The sequence below is a fragment of the Lacerta agilis genome, chromosome 5 (genome assembly GCF_009819535.1).
Source record: "Lacerta agilis isolate rLacAgi1 chromosome 5, rLacAgi1.pri, whole genome shotgun sequence".
Classification (NCBI taxonomy): domain Eukaryota; kingdom Metazoa; phylum Chordata; class Lepidosauria; order Squamata; family Lacertidae; genus Lacerta; species Lacerta agilis.
In genome coordinates this window covers 67,385,864-67,406,187 of record NC_046316.1, presented here as the reverse complement: position 1 = coordinate 67,406,187, position 20,324 = coordinate 67,385,864, and the positions used below count along the sequence as shown (strand labels likewise).

The window sequence follows — 20,324 nt, the reverse complement described above, 5'->3', positions numbered from 1 at the left end:
CCAGATTTCATTTACTGACTAAACTTAATCCAACTCTTTAAAAACTTGGAGGAAAACACCATAATAAGCATTTTCTTTTTAGTAACTTTTATCAGTTACAGACCAAATGCAGTCTCAAACAAAATAAAACTTGGCCTTCCCAATTAAAACTTAGCCCGGTGCATTAATTAGCAAAAACTTTCCTTGTTAAGCTGATTAACAATGCAATTCTGCCCATGCCTATTCAAAAGTAAGTCCCATAGAGTTAGGGTTGCCATATTTCACAAAGTGAAAATTTGGACACAAAAGTTGTTGAGATGATAATTTTTTTGCAAAATCTCCCCCCAAAAAGAAGGGTTTTAAAAACTATTTGTTAGGTAATTGCCAAAAAAATCAACTCTTCCCATATGGGCTGCCATATGCCCAGGTTTTCCCAGACCTTTCAGCCACTTTCCAAAAATTCCGCCCTGATGCCAATTTCGACAGATGAATTCAGATTATGTCCGGGAAATTCCGGGTGCATGGCAGCCCTACATTGAGTACAGTGATATATATAAGCATGTATATAATTACAGTACGGGCTTCCACCCCCATCATTCAGCCCGGACACTGAGATCCAGCGCCGAGGGCCTTCTGGCGGTTCCCTCACTGCGAGAAGCAAAGCTACAGGGAACCAGGCAGAGGGCCTTCTCGGTAGTGGCGCCCGCCCTGTGGAACGCCCTCTCATCACAGGTCAAGGAGATAAACAACTACCGCACATTCAGAAAATACCTGAAGGCAGCCCTTTTCAGGGAAGTTTTTAATGTGTGATATTTTTGTATCTGATTTTTGTTAGAAGCCGCCCAGAGTGGCTGGGGAAATCCAGCCAGATGGGCGGGGTACAAATAATAAATATTATTATTATTATTATTATTATATACGCTTCTCTGGAAAGAAGCTGAGGAAACTTCCTAATATTGTTTCCAATCATCTGGCTCAGTATTGTGAGACTTGCAGTGGCTTTCCAGGGTTCCAGACAGGGAGCATTCCCCGGCCTACCTGGTGACAGGGGCAGAGGAAGGGTGTGTGATAGGGGCGGTTCTCCCCATGTGTCACCACTGAGGGGGGTGACAAAATGCCGTCCCGCTCCTGGGAGTGACGTGGTGGCTTGGGTGCCCGCAAGCTCCATCTTGCCCCAAACGGTCTGCCCGCCGCCTCCCCCTCAGCTGTAGGGTGGCTGAGTGGGAGGAGTCAGGCAGACTCTTCAGAGGCCCCGCGGAGCATCTTGCCCCAGCTGCCCCCGGCCCTGGACACAAGGCACATATGCCACCCCAGGTGCCCAATCAGCTTGCTCCACCGCTGCCTGGCGATGCCAGGGATTGAACCTGAGACCTTCTACATGCAAAGCAGAAGTTCTGCCACTAAGCTATGGCCCTTCCTCAGAGATGAATGGGGCCAATTCTCCTTCATTGTGAGGGTTGAAGTCACTTCTTGCTTCTTCTCAGTCCCATGCCTTATGCCACTTGATCTGAGTTACAGTGCATAGGATTTCACTGTCAACCTTGCAGCTTAAACTTAAATTCTTTTAGCCTGCTATTAGCCTGATTTTGCACTTTTTGTTCCTGCTCTTTGCCTCCAGATTGAGCCTTTCTTTGTGAGCGTGGCTCTTTTTGATATACGGGACAGCAGGAAGCTCTCTGCTGATTTTCACGTGGATCTAAACCATACTCTGGTTAGACAGATGATGTCAGGTCCTTCACCCTCATTGGAAAATGGTACTATTGAGTGTGCTGGCACCAAAGACGAGGAACCACAGGTCAAGGGGTTTCCAGAAGAATGGCTGAAGTACCCAAAACAGGTACCTAAAACTTCACTAGTTCCACAGGCATTTGCTTTTGACACCTTAAAGCAGAAAATTATAGTTATTTATTTATAACATTTATTTTTATTTTTATTTTGCTCTGTAGCTGAAAAGTCTCTCAGAGTGACTTAATAGGCCCAGTAGTATAATAGTCCCTGCCCTTGCAGCCAAGAGCTGTGCTTGGCTCATGGGAGCCTTTAGTTATTTAAACATTTCTCTCACATATTGGGACTTCTTCTGTCTTAGTGAATTTCGCCTCTTGTCTCCACAGGCTGTTTTCTCCATAAGTAACCCTCATTCCGAAATAGTTTTGGTGGCAAAGATTGAGAAGGTGCTCATGGGAAATATTGCCACCAGTGCAGAACCTTACATAAGGAATCCAGACTCTAACAAGGTAATGTGATTGAAAGATGGAATGCCTTTCACAACCCAGGGGTCAAGTCGAACACTGTATTGAGAAACCTCCTCAGAACTTGCTTTAGCAATCCATAGGACCACAGTGGATTTTCAGTTTAGGAACGATCTGCTTCTGCTTGTTTCTCATTGCCTGAGTACTCCCATTGTCTGAGTATCTGATAGCTAAGTAATTGAACCTGCTGGGCTATGGTATTGATGGTTACAAATCCCTCCCCTCCCCTCCTATGGCTCAACTAGGTCCATTGATGAAACCAACATAATGGTACCAGTTACTTAGAGCAGTGGCAGGCTGCCTTTCTCTGGAGGCCTTCAAGCAGGGGGATGGACAGCCACTTCTTGAAGATGCTCTTGCTCTGTATTGTCCTGCACTGGCAAGTGGGTCAGGCCCGATGGACAAATGAGCTTCCTCCAATTTTATGATAGACCACTGGTTGGAGGAATCAACAAGTGGTTGAAACGTGCAGCTTTACTGTCACTCTTTCCTTGTGAATAATTAAAACTTCAAGTGTTCATCCAGCAGGGTGACATTTACAGCATGTTTATGGGACTTCAGATAGCTTTCTTTATAGGAATTATTAATTTGTTTGTTTGTTTTCCCCCTAGTGGGCCCAGAGAGTGTTAAAATCCAACAAGCAATTCTGCAGCAAGTTGGGGAAATACCGCATGCCCTTTGCCTGGTCTGTACGGTACGTAACTGCCTTTGTAAATGCTGTTTTCAGCAATTGATCATACAAACAGAGGCTGCGAAAGGAACTGGCCCTTCTTCTTGAAACAGCAAGGCACAACAACAGCACTACCCCTATATAGAGGACTATGAATTGGTGTAGTTCTCCAGGGCAAGGAAAGAAAGAGAGCCAGTGTAGTGTAGTGGTTAGAGGGTTGGACTAGGAGAGTAGAGAGCAGAGTTCAAATCCCTACTCAGTGATGAAGCTCAATGGGTGACTCATTGGTGGTTTTGGGTAGGGAGGATCTATTTCACTGGACCAGTATATGTATATGTGGGTTGGTATCTTCCTTCACCCTCTAAGTAATTCATTCTCTCTCTCTCCCTCTCTCTCCCGGACTCCTGTGACATACCCCTTTCTCCCCTCTGGCCATTCTGCTTTCCCTTCCTCAGTCTTCTGGTCTGTTCCCCTTTCCCTCCTACCCTCTTGGTCACTCCACTTTCTGTTCAGCTGCTGATCTGAACTTTAAAAACTACATAGAGCAGAAAAAGGAAGTTGGGGAAATGATTCTCTCCCCCACTTCCTGTTTCACCTTTCTGTGCTTTTCAAGGCTGGGCAGAATTTCATTTCACTATTTTAAATTGCATGTTAGTTTGAAATGTTCTATAGAGTGGCATTGACTTGGCAAGTAACTGCATCTCACACCCATCCCATTTAATTCCTGCTCTTATATGTTACCAGACAAGGTACCAATCCATATACAGGTAGCTCACAGACTGCAAAAGCAGCATTTAAATTAAAGCACAGGATAGCTTTAGCACAGCTGGTAATTGTGGATCAATAGTTCCATTCACATAACCAAAGTAAAGTTTCTGGAGTTCGTAGATGTATCCACATTTTAGGCTCACAAAGTGGAATTTGCCCTAGTAATTGCACAAGGCTATAAATAGATATTTCCACTAGAAACACACAACATGCTGTGCAAAATGTGGCTCGGCTATGATGAAAAGCAGAAATCTTGGACTGTGAATGTGCTTTCCATTTCTTTAATTTCTGGCTATAGTACTATTCCCATTTAATGTGGATTTTTATATTTTACTTTGTGCTATTATAATTTAAAGCAGGCGCATACAGCCATAATGTAATCTTTACTCTTGAGTCACTCCTAATCTGACAATATCTCAAGGTGGCCACTAGAACTGCCCTTTGTCACTATTCCAGTTTCCGTGTCCTGGAATTTGGGTTGTTGCCCTGTACACTTTCCCAAGAGACAATAATTGCAGCACACATTAGAATTACAATGTGAGAAGTCAGTCTCCCTTTCTCATATTTCTACCACTGCTGCCAGAGTTTGCAAATAGGATTTGTACTTGGAGACCTCATTTCCCACAAAATATTTTCCATATAGCCTTCCTTCCATTCTATTATTCTATTATTTTCAAACAAAGGTAGGGGAACCTTTGGCCCTCCAGATGTTCGTGAATGACAGCTCTCATCATCCCACGGCTACTGGGGATGATGGCTAGAGCTGATGGGAGTGGGAGTTGAACAACATCTGGAGCACCGAATGTTACCAGACCATTTTAGAATCCAATCCGTAGAATATCTCAATTACTTGCAATATTAGAAGTATCCTTTATATCTGATTCTATATCTACTTAACCAACTGCTTCCCCAATATCCAGTGGTTGAGAATCTGAACCTGTGTATCTTATGAAGGAAGGGCTTAAAACTATGAGGTGAAGCATCAGAACCTAAACTTCTCTGGGTGGTAACTCGCTCTGTTTTGTTTTGGGTTTTTTTAAGATTAAAAATTATTTTAAAAAATTCAACGTAAAATACAATAATACAATAAAAGCCAAACTAGTTGGGGGGGGGGAATAAAGGAGAACCAAAATAAGAAATAAAAAGGAAGAGAGAAAAAGGCAAGAGAGAAAAGAAGAAATAGATTAAAAAGCCATCTGTCACAATTATATCATAACCTTTATCCATATACAGAAAAGTAGACCCTTCCTGGGAGCTTCAGTGGAAAGTCACTCTTATCATCTTATCCTCAGTCCATGTTTCCTATCTAGAGAATAATTTTCACATTGGCTTACCTTGTTCCTTAAAAAAAAAAGGGTGTGCTGTTTTTCAAGATGGGGACAACTGCATCTTCAAGTAAGCTACAGAAGAGATATCAAGAAGATAAGACAAAATGTAGAGGGTAGGACGATCAAGGATAATGATCCTTCATACCAAGGGGGAATAGAGAGCTGTCAGGAAAGGAATAGGGAGGGAGATACTGTATGTTGCACATAGAGTTCAAAAGAAGCCGGTTTATTTGCATGCATGTGCCTACAGTCGCTTAACAATAGCAACAACCCAAAGTCTCCCAACTCCACTGTACCCCCAAATAAGGCTGCCAAAGTGAAAAAACTTAAGATGAAATGGGGAATAGACTTTCATGTGAGCTCAGTCTTCCCAGGGAACAAACAGCAGGTGTCCCCCTCAGCATTGATTTAGTCATTGACTTCAGCTTCCGTCTACACCTTCCTTGAGCCACTATTTTATACTTACCTTGGGACCAGTGCCAGATTTATGTATAAGCTAAACAATCTATAGCTTAGGGCCCAACTCTCTGGGGGGCCCCATTTCCAAAATATAAGATAAAAAACAAATAAAATAAAACCTACATACAGCAACAGTGTTTTGCTTTGTGTTGTGTAGGTCCATAAATTACCATATAGCATATATTCAACACGAAAAACAGTGACAGTTTGATGTTGACAAAGGACAGCTGGACATATAAAGGGCCCCATTACCTTCAGTAGCTTAGGGCCTTATCAAACCTAAATCTGGCCCTGCTTGGGACTGTAGTAAATACAAAGTAGATCCTGGAGATCTTAAGCTTGCTCAGCCCTTCTTTAAAGCTGCATCCTAGGAAAACACACTGATTCCCAACTTTTTCTGTCTTGTCATGGCAATGGTACAGAATTTCTATATAGAATAATTTCTATATACAATTCAAAGTGCTGGTGCTGACCTTTAAAGCCCTAAATGGCCTTCGCCCAGTATACCTGAAGGAGCGTCTCCACCCCCATCGTTCAGCTCGGACACTGAGGTCCAGCACCGATGGACTCCTGGTGGTTTCCTCAGTGTGAGAAGTGAGGTTACAGGGAACCAGGCAGAGGGTCTTCTCGGTAGTGGTGCCCGCCCTGTGGAATGCCCTCCCATCAGATGTCAAGGAAATAAACTATTATCTGACTTTTAGAAGACATCTGAAGGCAGCCCTGTTTAGGGAAGTTTTTAATGTTTGATGTTTTGTCGTGTTTTTAATATTCTGTTGGCTGGGGAAACCCAGCCAGATGGGCAGGGTATAAATAAAGGATGGTGATGATGTTGATGATGAGGATGCAGATGGAGCACTGTGGCTGCTTCTTCAGAAGTCAGTCTCACTCTATTCTGTGAGGTTTGTTCCAAGGTGGCCAAGATGTGTAAGAAGACAGGACTCCTGCACCTTTAAGTGTAGCATGAGAAGGCATCAATTCCCTCATCTACACCACCATTAAAGGTGCTCTGGTCACCCTAGTTTATTCCCAGGTAAATATGCATAGACTTGTATCCCCAACAAGAATGGAGGTACCTCCTTGATATCATCCTAAGTGCTGCCAGAAATCTGGTGTGTGGTGTGAATATTATTGAACTACTTGGATTTCAGTGCCCATGCCACAATCTGACTGACGTATTGCTGAAAACCTCCAGATAAATTATGTTTAATTTTAGGTTTGGGGATTAAAATATATATATATGGAATTAGTAAAAAGAAAGCTTGAAAGTAGAACTCAGCGGCAAAGGAAGGAACTCGTGCCTCCATAGAGATAATTAGCAATGGCTTGGTTTTCATTTACCTTTATGGTTTTCATTTAATATGTTGTTTCCCCTTTGTTACAGACCAGTCTTTAAAGATAATCAGGGAAATATTGACAGAGATTCCCGGTTCTCACCTTTGTTCAGGCAAGAAAGTAGCAAAATTTCAACGGATGACTTAATGAAACTCGTCACGGAATACAGAAGGCAAGGAACCATTGCTTGGCTTTGTTGATTAACTCCTTTGCATCAGTGGTTTTGTTTGCGCAGAAGAGATGAGTGCCAAAACAACCACATTACATGGAATGGTTTTCACATTAGTCAGTTGCATGCCAAAGTGGGTTTCCAGCAAAACTCTTTGGGAAAACTAAAGAGATGTTTGCTGCATTAACAAACTTTATGGCCACTTGATTGTAGTGCTGAATGGAATTAATTTCAGTTGAATTGTAGGAATTAAAGATATATACATGCATTTCATGGAGGAGCGTTTTATCAGATATATTGACTAAATGGAAGTACAGAGGGTTTTTTCTTTTTTGCTAATTATTTTTATTGATTTACAATAATTTTTAACAAATTGTCACCAAATTAATGCAAATTCAATACAAATTTAAAAGCTGACATCCCACCCACCCCCAGATGTCCCCCCTATTTGCCTCCCTCCCTTGCTGCTCCCAATGAAATAATTTTTTAAACTATCATTTCAAAATCCATTCACCCCCTTCTCCCTACACATCACCTGCTCCATTACCAATTTCTGCTGTGGCTTTTGTACATTGTTATAACCTGTCCTCAAAATAGTCGAGTAGAGTACCGGTAAATCCTCTTTTATCTATGTATAATAGCCATTCAACAATTTTGAAACATTTCCTTCTGATACCTCTTGAGTAACACTTTGCCTGAGAAAGACAGATCTTGCTTCCTCCCAGACAACATACACACATTCCTCCCTAATATAGCCTTGAGCATTGGTGTCTGACATCTGGCCCCAGTAACAAACAACTCAGCCTCTCTGGTGCTGTGTGCAGAGGGTGAAAATGGAACCCCTATAATATTTTTTAATAAATATATCATATACATCCCCCCCAACACTGCCAATCCCCCAGTGTCACCCACCCTTCACATTTAGCCAAATTTACATACAGTTTTACATACAACCAGTCATTAATAAATCATTAATAAATAAACATAATCCATATCTCTTCTTCTCTGTCTGAAAGTCTCTGAAGCTGTCAAGATGATATACACTGTGGTCTGTCCTGTCCTTTTCACTGTTCTTATTTCCAACTTCAAGCTTCAAGGGGGATGTGCTGATGTGATCTCAACGAAATCCATATCTCCTCTCCATCCTCCCCCCTAAACTAATAAATCTTCCTGCACTCCATCCTGCCGATCCTCAGTTCCATTATATGTTCATGCTCCATACAGAAGCTGGTAACCCAACTGGTTTAGGGCTGTGTACAGCTCCCTGGCAGGGCTCTTAGGACAAGCCTGCTTTGGGTTTTCTCTTAAGCCAAGGGAGGAGAGGGCAGAGAGAGTCCCAGGGTGACTCTATACTTCAGGTTGCAGTACAAAGTTAATCTCCAGTGGCTGAATCCAGCATAGTTTGCTTTTTCAGAAGCTATGGCAATTCGTCATCAGCAAGGCTTTGTTCTATATGGCTTAGCAATTCTAGCCATAATAATGCTTTTCAAATTTGCCATTGAAGAGCTTTCAGCAATGGAATAATGGTCACCTAGACAGAGCTTTCACTTCGTTCCTCAGCCCTTCATTGTTACAATGCAGAAGCTGACACTGTTTTTTCAGCTAGGCGTAGCTGAATGACAATACAGTGAATATTGCTCAGAGTTATTTCCTACCATTATTACAATAATTGTTGCTGAAAAAATAACAGAAATAAGATTAAATAAAAGAGCTCTTTTCCTGACAGTTGCCTCACTTCTATTTGTGAAGGAAAATGGATTTTGCTGTAGTTCACCAGTTCACTAAAATTTAATGTCTTGCTTTATTCTTTTCTTTGTACCTTAAATCACTAATTCCATTTTCCTTTATACTGGGGGGCGAGGGGGGCGGGTTTCCTCCAAATGTTGCTGGACTATTTCTGTCATCAGCCCCAGTCGTATGGCCAATGGAGAAGGATAATGAGAGTTGTAGTTCGGCAACATCTGGAGGGCCACAGTTCCCTAGCCGCTGCTTTATATGATGGTCCCACCATTAATTTGTACTTGGAACTATAGGTCCGTGAGAGGTTTCCTGTCAGCTCTCAACACCATTAACAAACTACAATTCCTTGGTTTCTTTGGGGGAAACAATGACTGTTAAAGTGGTATAAGAGTGCTTCAAACATACAGTGTGGATGTGATCAATGTCTGTGTTCACTTACAACTGCTCTTGCTTGTTCTGTCGGCGTCACCTTATAAAAAAATATTCTTCTGATGTTTGCAGGGCAGAGAAGATCAACAAAATTCAGATCATCCCTGGCAGCTTAGAAATCATAGTTGATTCTGTACCTTTGGAGCACCAAAGTATGATTCCATTTTATAATTTCTAAGAAATTGCTAACCACTGTGATGAGACACCGGGATTAAGGGGGAGGGGAATGAATATCACTTTAAAAAAAAAAAAACTGGGTTATTTGTTGGTTTTTTTGATTCTGCGGTTCCTTTGCATAGGAGTGGAGTTTTGTGAAGGAGTTTGGTAGATAGGCAGATTTTGCACCATTAACGCATCTTTCTAGATTATAGCCCATAATTGTAAAAGGCTACAGTTTTGTGACTAAAGGGTTTTCTTTCTTTCTTTCTTTTTCTTTCTCAAGATTGTGTAACATCATCTTTTATTCCAATCAAGCCATTCAATGATATCAAGGAGCATCAGCCCACAGTAGAGGTGGAAGAATTTGTCCAAGAATCAACAAAGTACTCCCAGACTTATAGAGTATATAAAAACCAAATCTACATCTATCCCAAACATCTGAAATACGATAGCCAAAAATGCTTCAACAAGGTATGCCAAAGCAAGAGCCCTAGCACAGCAACCCTCAGTGTGTTTACTCAAAAGTAAGTCCCTCTTAGTTCAGCGGGACTTACCTATTGACCGGTTTGCGACTAAAATCTCGATTCCCTTAAACTTAAGGATTCACAAGCAGCTTTCAGTGCATAGGTTAGATCCCTAGCAATTATGTGATGCTTTCAATTATTCAGCTGCTTGGCCTCAGCTGTTCTCACAAGGGATCTGAGTGCGATTAAGCAGTTGAATGCTAGCTTCGTTGCTCCTTGAAAGCTCACTGTGCTCCTAATAACCATTCACCAGGAGATAATTTGGCCCTTAGGTTGCAACGAATATAGAATACGTCTGAACCCTATTCACCTTTGGAACCCCCAGTTGTACATGCATTTATGTAAAAATAAGACCTGTTGATTTTATGAATAACATTTGGACCTGTATAGCAGAATTTCCTGTGGAATAAATAGGCCTCTCATTTCTGTTTGTTTCTTTTGCTCAATTTAAAAATTGCATTTTGTTTTCCAAAATCTCAATCAGGGTTAATGATCTGACAAACTATAGTAGCTAATGACATTAGAGAAGCAACTGCAATGTAATGGAACCAAGACTGATTCTAAACACACTTTCATTAAGATGTGCTTCACTGAAATAAATGAGACCAGCTTTAAAGCAGGGCTCAGCCACATAGACATGCCCTGTTTTTTTATTTAAAAAATCACATTTAAGAATGCAGTATGTCCAAATACAGAACTGTAGTGTTAAACCTGAAAAAATAAAAATAAATTAATGAATATTTGAATATTACTATATACAGAATGTGAATTATAACCAAAGCAAGATTCAAAAGTGAAGGGTCTGCTTTCTGTGTTCATATACTTCAGCTGATAAGAGGTTAAATATTCCACAGTCTTCTTTCTGGCTTCATAACACTGCTCTGGTTTGCTCTCAACTTGGCAGCATAGTTCCTGATTTGGAACAAAGCCTTGTATTTCACACGTCTTTAATTTGCATGTAATTTATGAGCTAATAATTTCCATTTGCACCTTTCTCTTACAGGCACGGAATATAACAGTCTGCATTGAATTTAAAAGTTCCGATGAAGAAGGAGCCAAACCCATGAAGGTGAGCAGAGATGGATCTCATTCACAAAGCAATAGGTCAAAAGCAATTTCTTTGGCAGCCGCACCACTGAGTCTGTCCCATGCATTCTTTGTATTTCCATAACAATCCATTATTATAACAATTATTAGTAGGACTTGCTGGAAATGCCTATTCTGCAGAACTTAGAATCACAGAATGGTAGAGCTGGAATGGACCCAAAGGGTCATCTAGTCCAACCTCCTCCGATGCAGGAATCTCCCTGACAGAGGACTATCCAACTTCTGTTTAAAAATTCCAGTCAAGTAGAGTCCACCATCCCTCACTGTCAAACAGCTCTTACCATCTGAAAATTATTCCTAATGTTTAGCCAGAATCTCATTTCCTATCATTTGAAACCATTGGTTCAGGTCTTGCCCTCTGGAGGTAGGCAGATGAGAGGACATTGTACACTGGACTGTTTCATACATGTGTGTGTGTGTGTGTGTGTGTGTGAGAGAGAGAGAGAGAGAGAGAGAGAGAGAGAGAGAAACAGTCCAGTGTACACTGTTGTTTCATATAAACTATGATCCACATCAGTTCTTCCAGCCCCATTATAACAAGAGTTCATATAAGTTATGAGAATCCAGGTTGATAAAGTCTTCAGAGCTTTGGGCACTAAAAGCAGTTGTTGGGAATACAAGCCACAAAATGTAACAAACAAATTAAAGCACAATCTATTTGAACAGTGTATCTACGGAAAGCCTGGTGGGCCACTCTTTGCATCAGCAGCATATACAGCTGTTCTACACCATTCACAGAACCCTGATTTTTACGATGAGGTAAGCTTACTTTATTGTGATTTCATATGTATTACTACTATTTAGGATATGTTTAACAGTTAAAGCTCTCAGTCCCGCAGCCCTCACAGGCACGCTTGGTGGGGACACGGGAGAGGGCCTTCTCAATAGCTGTTCCCAGATTTTGGAACTCCCTCCCTAGAGAAGTTAGACTGGCTCCCTCCTTGTTGTCCTTCCATTGGCAAGAGAAGACAGGCCTTTTAGGAACTGACTGTTTTTAAGGAAAGGGCTGGGGTTGTGAGGTGGTTCTATTCGCACACACAGTTTTTGAAAATGATAAGATACACAGTCAATTATTTTGTTTACTATTTATTTATTTAATATTTATAAAACACACTGTATATGGTGTACAACATAAAAACATAATACTACAATAGCATCAATTAAAACATCAATAAAGACAGGTTAGTTGAAGAAACACATTCCAAAGGCTTGCCTGAACAGTGCTGTTTTTTAAAAGACATCTTTTAAAAAGTAATAGACTTATGTAACTGGTTAGAGTTTTGTACTCTCATCCCCATTTCATGCACAAGTTCCACAGCATAGGGACAAGAGGAGCAGATGTCTGTACTGAACGATGATAAGTTAAGATCAGTCTCAAGCCATCCAGGACTCCTCTCTTGCTCTTGTTTGAGTCTGTCTCAGCTAAAGATGGTTGCAACATTTTACATTTCAGGTGAAGCTTGAGCTGCCTACTCAACTCCATAAGAAGCACCACATTCTCTTTTCATTTTATCACGTCACCTGCGACATAAATGCGAAAGCTAATGCCAAAAAGAAAGAGGCCCTGGAAACATCAGGTAGCTATACTTTGATCGAAGCCATGATTTGTATTGTTCCTGTATTACGTAGCATCATTTTAGGTCAAGCATTTATGACAAGTTTTGTTTTGTGTGTGTGACCATCATTGCTTCTCTTTATTTCAATAAAGCAAAATGTTCTAATGCTAATACCTCCTTTTGGTTGCAGTGGGATATGCTTGGCTACCTTTGTTGAAAGATGACCAGCTAGTGTCTCAAGAACACAACATACCAGTGGCAACCAGCCTGCCTCCCGGATATCTGAGCCTTCAGGATCCTGCAGCTGGAAAGGTATTGTGTAGCATTTGAGTTTTGTGTCTCTCCTGCAAAAAGAAAAGTGTCTGTGAATCTTACAATTTGAAATCTTTATATTATTTGTGTAGTTTTATTATCCTTGGTGTCTGACACTGACTTACTGAAATGAAGGTTCACTTTCTACATATGATAAGTTACAGAAGTAAACCTCAAGCTCACAGACATGGAACTTGTTGCCTCATGTGTACAGTGTGTGTGTGTGTGTGTGTGTGTGTGAGAGAGAGAGAGAGAGAGAGAGAGAGAGAGAGAGAGAATCACCTCATACAACCACATCCTTTTTCTGTGGTGGCTGGACCTGGTAGATAATTGTGTATGCATGCATTGCTTCACCTGGGACATTTTGCATGCAGTTTGGATTACTTGAGAGAATTTTCTTCCATGCTTCACTTGCTGTAGAGCTGACACAATGAAGTACAGTGTAAATATGTGTCAGGAAACCCCCCTCGCCGCGGCTGGCTGAGTCGCGGGAGCGTTTGCAGTATAGGGACCCACCCCCACTGTTTACCAGTTCGAGCAGCCCCTCCTCCTCCGGAAGCAACCATTCCTCAGGAGGGGAGGGGAGCTAGAGGCAGGAAGGCGGTGCAGGGGCTTTGCTGAGGTCGCTGAGCCTGAACACCACAGGGAAAGCGGGGAACGGGGTCAGGTTCCCATGCTCGCTGGTCGCATGCAGGAAGGACGTGGAAGGCAGAGGCGGGGGTTCAGAATCCCGCGCCTTTTTTGCTGGACAAAGAACCGGAAGGGGAGGGTTGAGATGGACATTTGAACTTTTGCTACACTGTATATAGTTTGCACAATAAAGAACTTAGTTTTTAGAAGTTCTTTCATCTGGCGTCTCACTCATGAGCAACCACTGAACGTCCTTTCCAATATGCCTTTAGTATTAAGGCGCATGGGTGCATGCATTGCTTCACCTGGGACATTTTGCATGCAGTTTGGATTACTTGAGAGAATTTTCTTCCATGGTTCACTTGCTGTAGAGCTGACACAATGAAGTACAGTGTAAATATGCCTTTAGTATTAAGGCTCATGGGTGTTTTTCTTCTAGTTGTTGGTTATAATCCCATACATGTCTGGAATCACATACTGAACAGCTACATCTGTTCTGGACATCTACAAAAAGGTGCAACATTTTCTGGTTCTTGGTAGTCTATAAAATATGCAGTGACTTGACTTTGAATTAGGGGTAGTGGACATTGTGCTGGTATCCAACAACGTTTAGGCCTCATCTGCACTTTGCATTTAAATTAGCATCATATCACTTTAAACAGTCATGGCTTTCCCCAAAGAGAGTTATTACGAGACACCTTTTACCATCACAGAGGGAAGAGGAATTGACTGTTAAACCACTCAGAAACTGTAGACTCGGTGAAGGAAACAAGAGTCTCCTAGCAACTCTCAGTATTCTTAACAAACTACAGTTCCCAGAATTCTTTGGAGAAAGCCATGCCTGTTTAAAATGGCATGATACTGCTTTAAATGTGTAGTGCACTCTTGCTTTTGGTAACATTGTCAAGGGGTGGGAGGTACGTTTGCCGAAATTGGACATGTGCACAGAATTTTACATTCCCAGTGACAGGAGGAATTTGACTCAGTATTTCTTTTTATAAATTTAGACATGGTGATTTTTATAAATTTAGACAAATATGATTAGTTGATTAGACAAATATGATTAGTTGATTACCACAACAGCTGCAGAACTCACTACAGGGAAGTGTCTCCATTCTGAAAATGGTACCTCCGAAGGGATCCAACAGAAGGCTGTGGTTCTGAAAGGCTGAAAGTTCAGCTGTTTAATGACATCCTCCATTTTCCCATTTCCCCCCTTGGAATGATCCTGCGCCATGATTTAGCAAGTGTTACAAATCTAGTGTTACAAATTAAGGAATTAAATAGAAATACGTGCTGTTTGTATTGTTTGCAGCACAGCGGAAGTGACGTGAAGTGGGTAGATGGAGGGAAGCCACTCTTCAAAGTGTCTTCATTGGTTGTATCAACAGTTTATACTCAGGTGAGCACCTTTACAAAAAATTATCTTTGTGAAAGGCAGTGTGTGTGAAAGGCTGAATACAAAGGCTGCATTTAGAATTTCTGCTTGACGTTTCAGTAGGGTCACCATGGTTTTCATTTTACAGATGCAGTATTGAATATGAATGTATAGATAGGCAAATCTAAAAAAAAAAAAAATCTAAAATCTAAAAAAAATGTAGTATAAGCACTGATAACTGGGAAACACTGGCCTGTGAGTGCTCCAACTGGAGAACAGCCTTTACTAAAGGTGTCATGGACTTTGAAGAAGCACGCACTCAGGATGAAAAGGAGAATTGAGCTAAGAGGAAAGCATGTTTGGCAAGCCCTCACTGTGATCAACTCCCATGTGGAAACCTATGTCCCCACTGTGGAAGGACATGTGGATCCAGAATTGGCCTCCACAGTCACTCATGGTTAAGACCGTTTTCATGGAAGGCAATCTTACTCAGCTACGAGTGATCACCAAAGGAGAATGATAGATTATTTAGTTTAGTCTGTAATAAATTGTTTAATCTGGATCTTCCGTACTCACTTCCTCAAGGAATTACAGTGGTACCTTGGTTTAAGAACAGCTTAGTTTATGAACAGCTTGGATTAAGAACGCTACAAACGCAGAAGTAGGTGTTTTGGTTTGTGAACATTGCCTTGGAAGCCAAAGATGTTCCGCTTCCTGTTGAGTGTGTTCCATTTGTAAATTGAGTCCCCTGCTGCTATGGGAAAGCACACCTTGGTTTAAGAACGCTTTCGTTTAAGAAGGGACTTCCGGAACGGATTAAGTTCATAAACCAAGGTACCACTGTATACAAAGATTGTCAAAACAAAAATTTCACAGCAGTCCTGAGCTATGGTTGGCAGCAGCAGAGCAACAGATCAGCCACCACATCTGAAGCCCTGGTAGCTCATGCTGGGTCAGGGCAAGTAGAGGGAAAGGCTGCCTTCATTTTTGTGTGTGTGAGAAGCCCAGATCAAGCCCCTTTCAGGGGAATGAATGGGCTTAGGATGCGGAGATTTATGGCTGGCCATGCTCTGCTTTATCCCATTCTGGGGCTCTGTGCTGGCTGCCACCAGCAGTCGTGTTCGATCCATCAAGGTTTCCATGATGACAGTGGGGGCCTCTGGTGGACAGCAGCAGCAGGTGGGGGACCTCTTTCACATTCCTCCAGCAACACAGATCCACGGGGTAAGATTTTGCACAGTAAATAGCTAAAGAAAACAGGCTAATTATGTCTTTTGCAGAAAGGGGGAGGGTGCAGGTATTAGTAAAAAATGAATTTGAAAATACAGTATTATTTTCTAGGAAGCCAGTGACACTGCTGACACTGCAACAGAACTGATGAATGCTGAATAAAACATGAAAAACACATATAAAGGAGTGATGCAGAAGTTAACTGTATCAGGCTAATTTTTCATTGTTTCATTGCCTCTGCTTATTCTTTAAGAATGCAAATCAGTATTTCTGACACTTCACTGTCATTTTGTGTATCACTTTGAAATAGACTGGGTGTTGGTAGTTTTGGTGTTGTATTCTGCTGCTGCTGAAATAGTTTGATGGAATTTGAGACATTTTTATGATGAATTCGTACTGCTGTTTTGTTTCTTGTTCATATATGGTTGGATTTCCCTCTGCTCCTATTGGAGGAAGAGCAAGATACAATGTGTATATGATGTAGGTATAAATAACTAAATAATGTATTTTGCTGCTTTTAGGATCCATATCTGAATAGATTTTTCCAGCAGTGCCAAAAAAGGAACAGGGATCTCTCCCAACCACCTACCTCAAACTTTATCATCTCCTGTAAGGTAAGATGATAAATGATAATGGCAGTGTTAATGATAATGATGCATTTGATGGTAGTGATGAAGATGAGATTACCACTAAGTAATGCTACATTTTGACTTTGCCTTTTGAATAACTCCCGTTGTATCACTTTTAGAAATACACGCATTCACAATAATGGATGGCACGTTGCTGAATAGCTCCAAAGCAGCTTTGCAAATGACACTGATCGCCCCTCCCCCCAAAAAATGTTTAGCCCAAATGTTACAGGCCCATGGCAAATGTTTAATACCTGCCCACCTAGCATGGGCTGCTTAAAAAAAGGGAATTATCCTACTTTCTCCAAAATGGAAAAAAAAAATCATCCTGCCTAGTCACACTGATGTAACCTTTATTTACCACTGGTGATCAGGCAAGAGGCTATTTACAAGGTTGTTCTGGAGCATTCAAGAAAACTCCAGGGTACACAATGTTTGCTTTCCTTATTTGGCTCCCGGGAACCCTATGATCTTGTATGTTGCTGTTTACTGTCCTTCCCATTCATTATGTGAGTGCATACTATAGGTGGTAGAAAGCCATAAGAGCTTCCCTATGTCCTGAGACCAGTAGCAGCCTGTGTAGCAGCATATTGCTGGTGCTTACCAGAGAGGGGGTAAGGCGTGGAGAGCTCAGAGCTGTTGGGGAATGTAATCGCAAGAGCATCTGATTGGCTCTGTTGTGCCACACAACCCTGAACTCCCCTTGCCCCACCCCTCACCCTCTTTCTCCAATGAGAGCTAGTGACACGCTATGTTTGGAAGCCAAGAGATCAGCAATGCCCCATGTGCAGAACTGCGTGCCTAATACCATAAGAACAGCCATGCCAGAGCTGACCAGAGACTCATCTCGTCTAGCCTTCTGTTCCCACAGTGAGTGACCAGATGTGTTTGGGAAGCGCACAGGCAGGATATGAGCGAAATAGTTATCTCCTGTTCATGTTCCCCAGCAACTGGCATTCAGGCATGATGACTCTGATTGGGGGGTGGGGGCGTTAGTATATAGCCATCATTGATAGTTTTGATGTCATTTGTCGTGACCAGGCATTCTTTTATTCTCCCTGAATGTGTATAATCCCCTTTTAAAGTCATGAAAGTTGGAGGGAATCACTGCAGCTTGTCCTAGGACACCAAGTTTAGGTTCACTGTTTTTTTGAACAATAATTGTCTTATTTACAGATGATCAAATTACCCCTTTAAAACTAGCTCGTAACTCTTTGTCCATCACTATTTCTGATATCGCTTTTGTCATGAGGTAAATGTGCATAATGCAGTTTGTGATCCATGATGCTATTGGAACAGCCATTTGCATGTTTTCATTCAAGAGCATTTCCAAAAATTAAATTTAGCCAGTTTGAAAGCTAAATCTGAAGCATTATGTCATTCTTTTGGGGGTTTTCCTCATTCAAACAGCTGCAACATATAGAGGAAGTAACAGGGTGGGGAAATGTGGTCATTAACTACCCTCCTCCCTTTGTGGTCAATTTTCCACAGCTCAGTCTTTAGCAATTTGCTGGCACTAAGGTTTCTCTTGAGATTTCGTAAGGCAACCTTCACCAGTGTATAGCCTTTCAGAGGTTTTGAATTACAACTCGCATCAGCCCCAGCCAGCATGTACTGCCTGGAGCTGATGGGAGTTGTAGTCCAAAACCTCTGAAAGGCACCAGGTTGGTGAAGACTGCCTTAAGGTTTAGAAAACAGCAAGCTTTTGCAGAGAAAATTCTCCATTAATCTTGATATTAATTCATTTTTCACACTTCCCTTTGTCCAAGAAGCTCACAATGGCATACATTGGGTTACTGTATTTTATCCTTTCTTAACTCTGTCATTGTTGGCTAACCATGCAAGGATAGAAGATTTCAGAAATAGACACCTAAAGCTGGTTAAGTTGAGAAAGTGTTATCAGATCAGTGGCACCCAGGCAGCTCCATTGGACATGCATAAATCCAAACCACATCTCCCTGCTCCATGTTCAACACCTGAACAGCTATACTGCTCTGGCTCTATCTTTGCATACCTATTTAAAATACAGTTTAAATCATAGGTGATTTGGGTACAACTGTTTCTACAGCAAAATATAACTCTACTTTGATGAAATTATGTTAATGTGCAGTTGTCACAGAGCAGCAGAGAATCTGCCTGTCTTTACGTGTATTTTTGTTTCTTAATCAGAATTTGCTTAAAATTGAGAGGATCCATGTCATCGTGAATTTTCTGCCTGTGATTTTGAACCAGCTCTTCTGGGTACTTGTACAGAATAAGGAGGATGAGATTACAACTGCTGTGACCAGGTTTATTTTCCATTGTATTCGTTTCATGTTTGCTGTGTGTACTGGGAACATAGGAAGTTGCTTTAGTGTCCATCTAGTTCAGTACTGTCCACACTAACTGGCATTGACTCTCAGGTGGGGGCCTCTTCCAGCTGTACCTGGAGATTCTGGGGTAGAATCTGGGACCTTCTGTATGTAAAACAGCTACACCCTTCCCAGAGGGTGCCAGACAACCTCTAGTCACTTACACCAAAATTGGGAAGGCCGTCTTAACTTTAAAAATGCATTCATGTTTGAAAACATATGTATATGCAGTTTTTTGGGGAGGCGAAGAGGACATTTTCTGTGATCGTCTCACCTACACCAAAGAGGTCACATTTATGGAAAGGGATGGGCAGAATAACTAAGACTGTATTTAGAATGCACTTCCACATGACACACTTCTTTATTATCTATGTATTTATTTTTGCCATCGGAATATCTAGATTAAGTTTTCAGTTCACTTTCACTAAAATCACCAAGCAGAATTTTGCAGCTGACTTCACAGAGGCCACAACTTTGCTAAATAATCCAATATGTTTTTGACATATGTAAGGTTGCGTCCATTTCATTATGCCCAAACTCCAGAGTAGATTGTGAAGTCCAGAATGAATTTTTTGTAGAAGGTAGTGCTTCAATTTTTAATTCAATGAAAAATGCTGGATTTTTCTTCTTCTTCCGTTCCTGAGCTAACTGCCTTAATTTCATAGGCAGAACAACACTGGAGTTTGATGATACCTTTATTAAAATCTATATATTAGAATGTTTATAGGCTTTGAAGGTAGGAAGCTGCCTTATATGCATTCAGACCATTGGTTCCTGTAGCACAGTACTGCTGACTAAAAATAAACATTAAAAAATCAAATATGGAGCAAAGCATTTATCCTGAAGTTATCCTGTGCAGCAGTGCTCCCAAAGCAGATAGCAATGCAAGCCCGTAGAATCTCCTATGTCAACTGTTGGCTTCTAGAACCCGAGTCAACCAGTTCTAGCTCCACACATGTGCATTTTAAAAATAATAATAAAATGTTGTTTTGCAAGCTAAAACAGGTTTGGAGAGCTCCTAAGGTTCAGAAAACAACCCCTTAATTCAGTGGTTTTCAACCTGTGTGCCATGGCACCGTGGTGTTCCTTGAATGATGGTCAGGGGTGCCGCGGGCAACACTGGCCTCTGTCCCTCTTTCTTTCCTTCCCTCCCTCCTCTGCCCTGAGGATTCCCAAGAGCAGAGGAGAGGAGGCTGAGGGAGCACTCCACAAGAAAGGGTGTTTGAAAAAGGGCGAGAGGCTGCCAGCTCTGCAGGCAAGGGGTGACATAACTGGGCTCCTGAGCCCCACAGAAAGAATGTAGTTGGTTAAGGGAGCTGTGGACT

General features: G+C 41.6%; 1 protein-coding gene across 1 annotated transcript in view; it reads left to right on the top strand.

Annotated features, from left to right (window-relative positions):
- DOCK10 (dedicator of cytokinesis 10) overlaps nucleotides 1-20,324 on the top strand; it is a 168,098-nt gene that overhangs the window by 98,118 nt on the left and 49,656 nt on the right. The window contains 13 exon segments of the mRNA XM_033150272.1: nucleotides 1,598-1,816; nucleotides 2,091-2,213; nucleotides 2,840-2,922; nucleotides 6,835-6,957; nucleotides 9,196-9,275; nucleotides 9,566-9,753; nucleotides 10,810-10,875; nucleotides 11,580-11,672; nucleotides 12,367-12,490; nucleotides 12,660-12,781; nucleotides 14,727-14,813; nucleotides 16,541-16,633; nucleotides 18,818-18,936. Coding sequence (XP_033006163.1) covers nucleotides 1,598-1,816; nucleotides 2,091-2,213; nucleotides 2,840-2,922; nucleotides 6,835-6,957; nucleotides 9,196-9,275; nucleotides 9,566-9,753; nucleotides 10,810-10,875; nucleotides 11,580-11,672; nucleotides 12,367-12,490; nucleotides 12,660-12,781; nucleotides 14,727-14,813; nucleotides 16,541-16,633; nucleotides 18,818-18,936 — 1,520 coding nt within the window.